At 43.1% G+C, this 2860-nt stretch overlaps 1 protein-coding gene across 1 annotated transcript in view; it reads right to left on the minus strand.

Moving 5' to 3' along the window:
• Positions 1 to 783: 783 nt before the first annotated feature.
• The window catches only part of SS1G_00188 (hypothetical protein), a gene marked incomplete at both ends in the record, with an annotated part of 3030 nt that continues 953 nt past the window's right edge, over positions 784 to 2860 (minus strand). Inside the window, 7 exons of the mRNA XM_001598052.1 lie at positions 784 to 981; positions 1035 to 1403; positions 1455 to 1545; positions 1598 to 1746; positions 1892 to 2017; positions 2079 to 2311; positions 2364 to 2508. Coding sequence (XP_001598102.1) covers positions 784 to 981; positions 1035 to 1403; positions 1455 to 1545; positions 1598 to 1746; positions 1892 to 2017; positions 2079 to 2311; positions 2364 to 2508 — 1311 coding nt within the window. The remainder of the gene's footprint in view (positions 982 to 1034; positions 1404 to 1454; positions 1546 to 1597; positions 1747 to 1891; positions 2018 to 2078; positions 2312 to 2363; positions 2509 to 2860) is intronic.

The following is a 2860-nucleotide window of genomic DNA, read 5'->3' on the forward strand; positions in this document are numbered from 1 at the left end:
ACCTCTTACACGTACCAGGCAAACCTCCCTTAAAAGAACATTCCACTTCCATCCCATTCCTCACTATCAAACCCCATCCTACAACATCTCAAATCCACCTAGTATCCAGTTCCAGTATACCAAACACTTGTCTAGCCGCCTAGACATAAGCCCGTCACATTGACGACGTGATGCTACAGCACGACAGTCGCTGATATCTTACGGAGGGTAGTTAGCGCATTTATCGCTTAAAAAACGAATCTAGATTTTAATACTTAGTACTTACGAGCACAGAGTATCGTAACCTTTCGAGGTTTTTCATTCTAATCTATAAATCTATAAATCAACAAATCCCAAACTTCTCATCCGTACTATAGACTGCATGCAGTCCGCATTATTAGACATGATGACTCCCTAATAATCATCACTCATCACTCGGTTGAAACGGGAATTAACTTCATTCTTGGTTAAAACTAAAAACAGTGAAATATACGAAATCCATATAGGTGAACCGCTCTCCCAAATTTCATGATTCCCTTGCTCGTGGCTTTCGAGAAAAATTGAGCACTTTGATTTAATCATCTCGATTCGCAGAGCAGGTTGTATCTGATATAGAAATCAAGGAAGTCTCTGATTTTATATTGTATCTATCATCTGATTCCTATGCATAACACGCAAATTCCGTCTAACGCTATCAGGTCGTATAACTTTTATGTTGATTAGAAAAGTAACAAGCTCTTCATTGATCATGAACTCTTGCACGCAAGTCTTTATTCCCACCTTCCACACAAAACGCAATCTCGTTTAGACCTTCATGTCCTTCAACTTCTCCGCTGCCTCAGTTGGTGTAGCACCGACCGGTGCGACCTTCGGTTTTGGTGCTTTGTCAACCTTACCCTTCGCTTTTTGGGAAGTAGTATCTTTGGGCAGTTCTTTGGAGAAAGCAATAAATTCGGGGGCACCAGGAAGATATTTACGTAGGGGCTCTGGGACGTTGAAACCCTATTTATAGTCAGCAAACAGAACCGAAAAATAAAGTACCTCTCTTTACTTACTTCTTCAGTTTGGAAGTTCTCCAAGAGGCAGCACAACGCACGCTCAGTTGCACACAGAGTAGAGTTAAGTGCGTGGACGTATTTCTTACGGATCTCAGTTTGCGTCTTGGTACCATATCTGATCTCGAGAGCTCTGGATTGGTAGTCTGTGCAATTTGAGCAAGAGACAAGCTCCTTGTACTCTCCTTGGAAGGGGAACCACGCCTCAAGATCATACTTCTTGGCAGCTGCGTTGTTAAGAGCACCTGAGACGATTGCGACAACTCTGTATGGAACACCAAGGGATTGGTAGAACTCTTCCGAAAAGCTGATCATGCGGTCAAATTCTTCCCATGACTTTTCTGGGTCGGTGAGGACAAATTGTTCAATCTGGAATGGTTAGAAAAAGCGTTCTAGATTGGAAGAGCCAAAAATGCATACCTTTTCGAATTGATGAACTCTGAAAATTCCCCATGCATCTCTACCATGAGAACCAGCCTCTCGTCTATAGCACGAAGAAAAACCAGCATATCTTTGAGCATAAGTCAGTACAAGATTTTCTCACCGAAAGTTTCCTGACATACCTAATAGGCACATCCTTAGCAGTCAACCACTCGTCAGCATGGAAGGCTGAAATTGGTTGTTCGGAAGTAGCAATAAGGTATTTATCATTCTGGGCATCTCCATCAACAACCTTGTAAAGTTCCTCATCGAATTGCTCTAATTGTGCGGTCTTCGCGCATGTATTCCTTCAGCATAAATTGCGGAGTCTGTAATGGTGTATATCCCTTGCTATCCAAAAACTCCAAGCCATAGTTAATCAAAGCCTGGTTCAAGAAGACACCCCACTTCTTCAAGAAATAACCTCTGTGTCCAACAACCTTAACTCCACGTTCTGGGTCATATCCATCCAGTCTCGTCAGAACTTCATGATGTGAAAGGACGTCCTTCTTCTCTACGGTAACACCTTCGGGAGCCCATGTACGTAGTAACTCATTGTGGTCCTAGTACCCATTAGCCACACCGGACCTGCAGAAACCCGTATGCCTTCCCATATGGAATTACCTCGTCATTGTTCACAGGCACAGACTCGTGAACAATGTTGCCAATCGTGCTAATCTTTTTCTTAAGAATTATTTCCTTCTCTGCTGCTGCGTCAAGCCAGGTCTTCTTCTCCTTCTCCAAATCTGCTTTTTGCTGCAATAATTCAGTAGCATCTTCCTTGGCCTTCTTCTTTGCGCCGATTGCTTTTTGAGTTTCGTTGATCTTGCTGTTGACTTGTGTAGCTGCGTACTGGGCTGCAATAGTCTATCAGTGCTTGTATAATTATGGTTGTCTTTGCTAGCTTACTTTTGCGGTGGTCCTCGTACAAAGCAATTACTTCATCGACAGCCTCTTCAGGTGCATATCTGCGGCGTTGAGAGTCCTTAATCGCTTGTGGGTTCCCACCCCTCTCAGTAATGAAGTCGTTAACGTCGAGCATTTTGAAAATAGTCTAGTACACTCAAATATGTATGCCACGAGCAATTCTGTCTATTTTGAATCGGTCAACTTTTTGAGTCACTAGGGAATCGTTTAAAGTACGATTGGTGGGGTCGCGATTGCAAGGCTCCGCTAAGATAACATTCTGGCTGATTGGGTCTAACACGTGATATGTATTTTGATATCAAACAACCCCTTTTTACTGCCCCCTTTGGCGGACCCCCTGGTCAGGTGTTTCCAGTAGTACCAAATCATCCAGATACTAATATTATCTTCAAGACAACGCCAACACGTTTGCAATGGAATAGATGGTGGGTAACATTAACGCGTACACCCATTGAACCGTTCGTAAACCCCCATTCGTA

The sequence above is a fragment of the Sclerotinia sclerotiorum genome, genomic scaffold (assembly GCF_000146945.2).
Source record: "Sclerotinia sclerotiorum 1980 UF-70 scaffold_1 genomic scaffold, whole genome shotgun sequence".
Taxonomy (NCBI): Eukaryota; Fungi; Ascomycota; class Leotiomycetes; order Helotiales; family Sclerotiniaceae; genus Sclerotinia; species Sclerotinia sclerotiorum.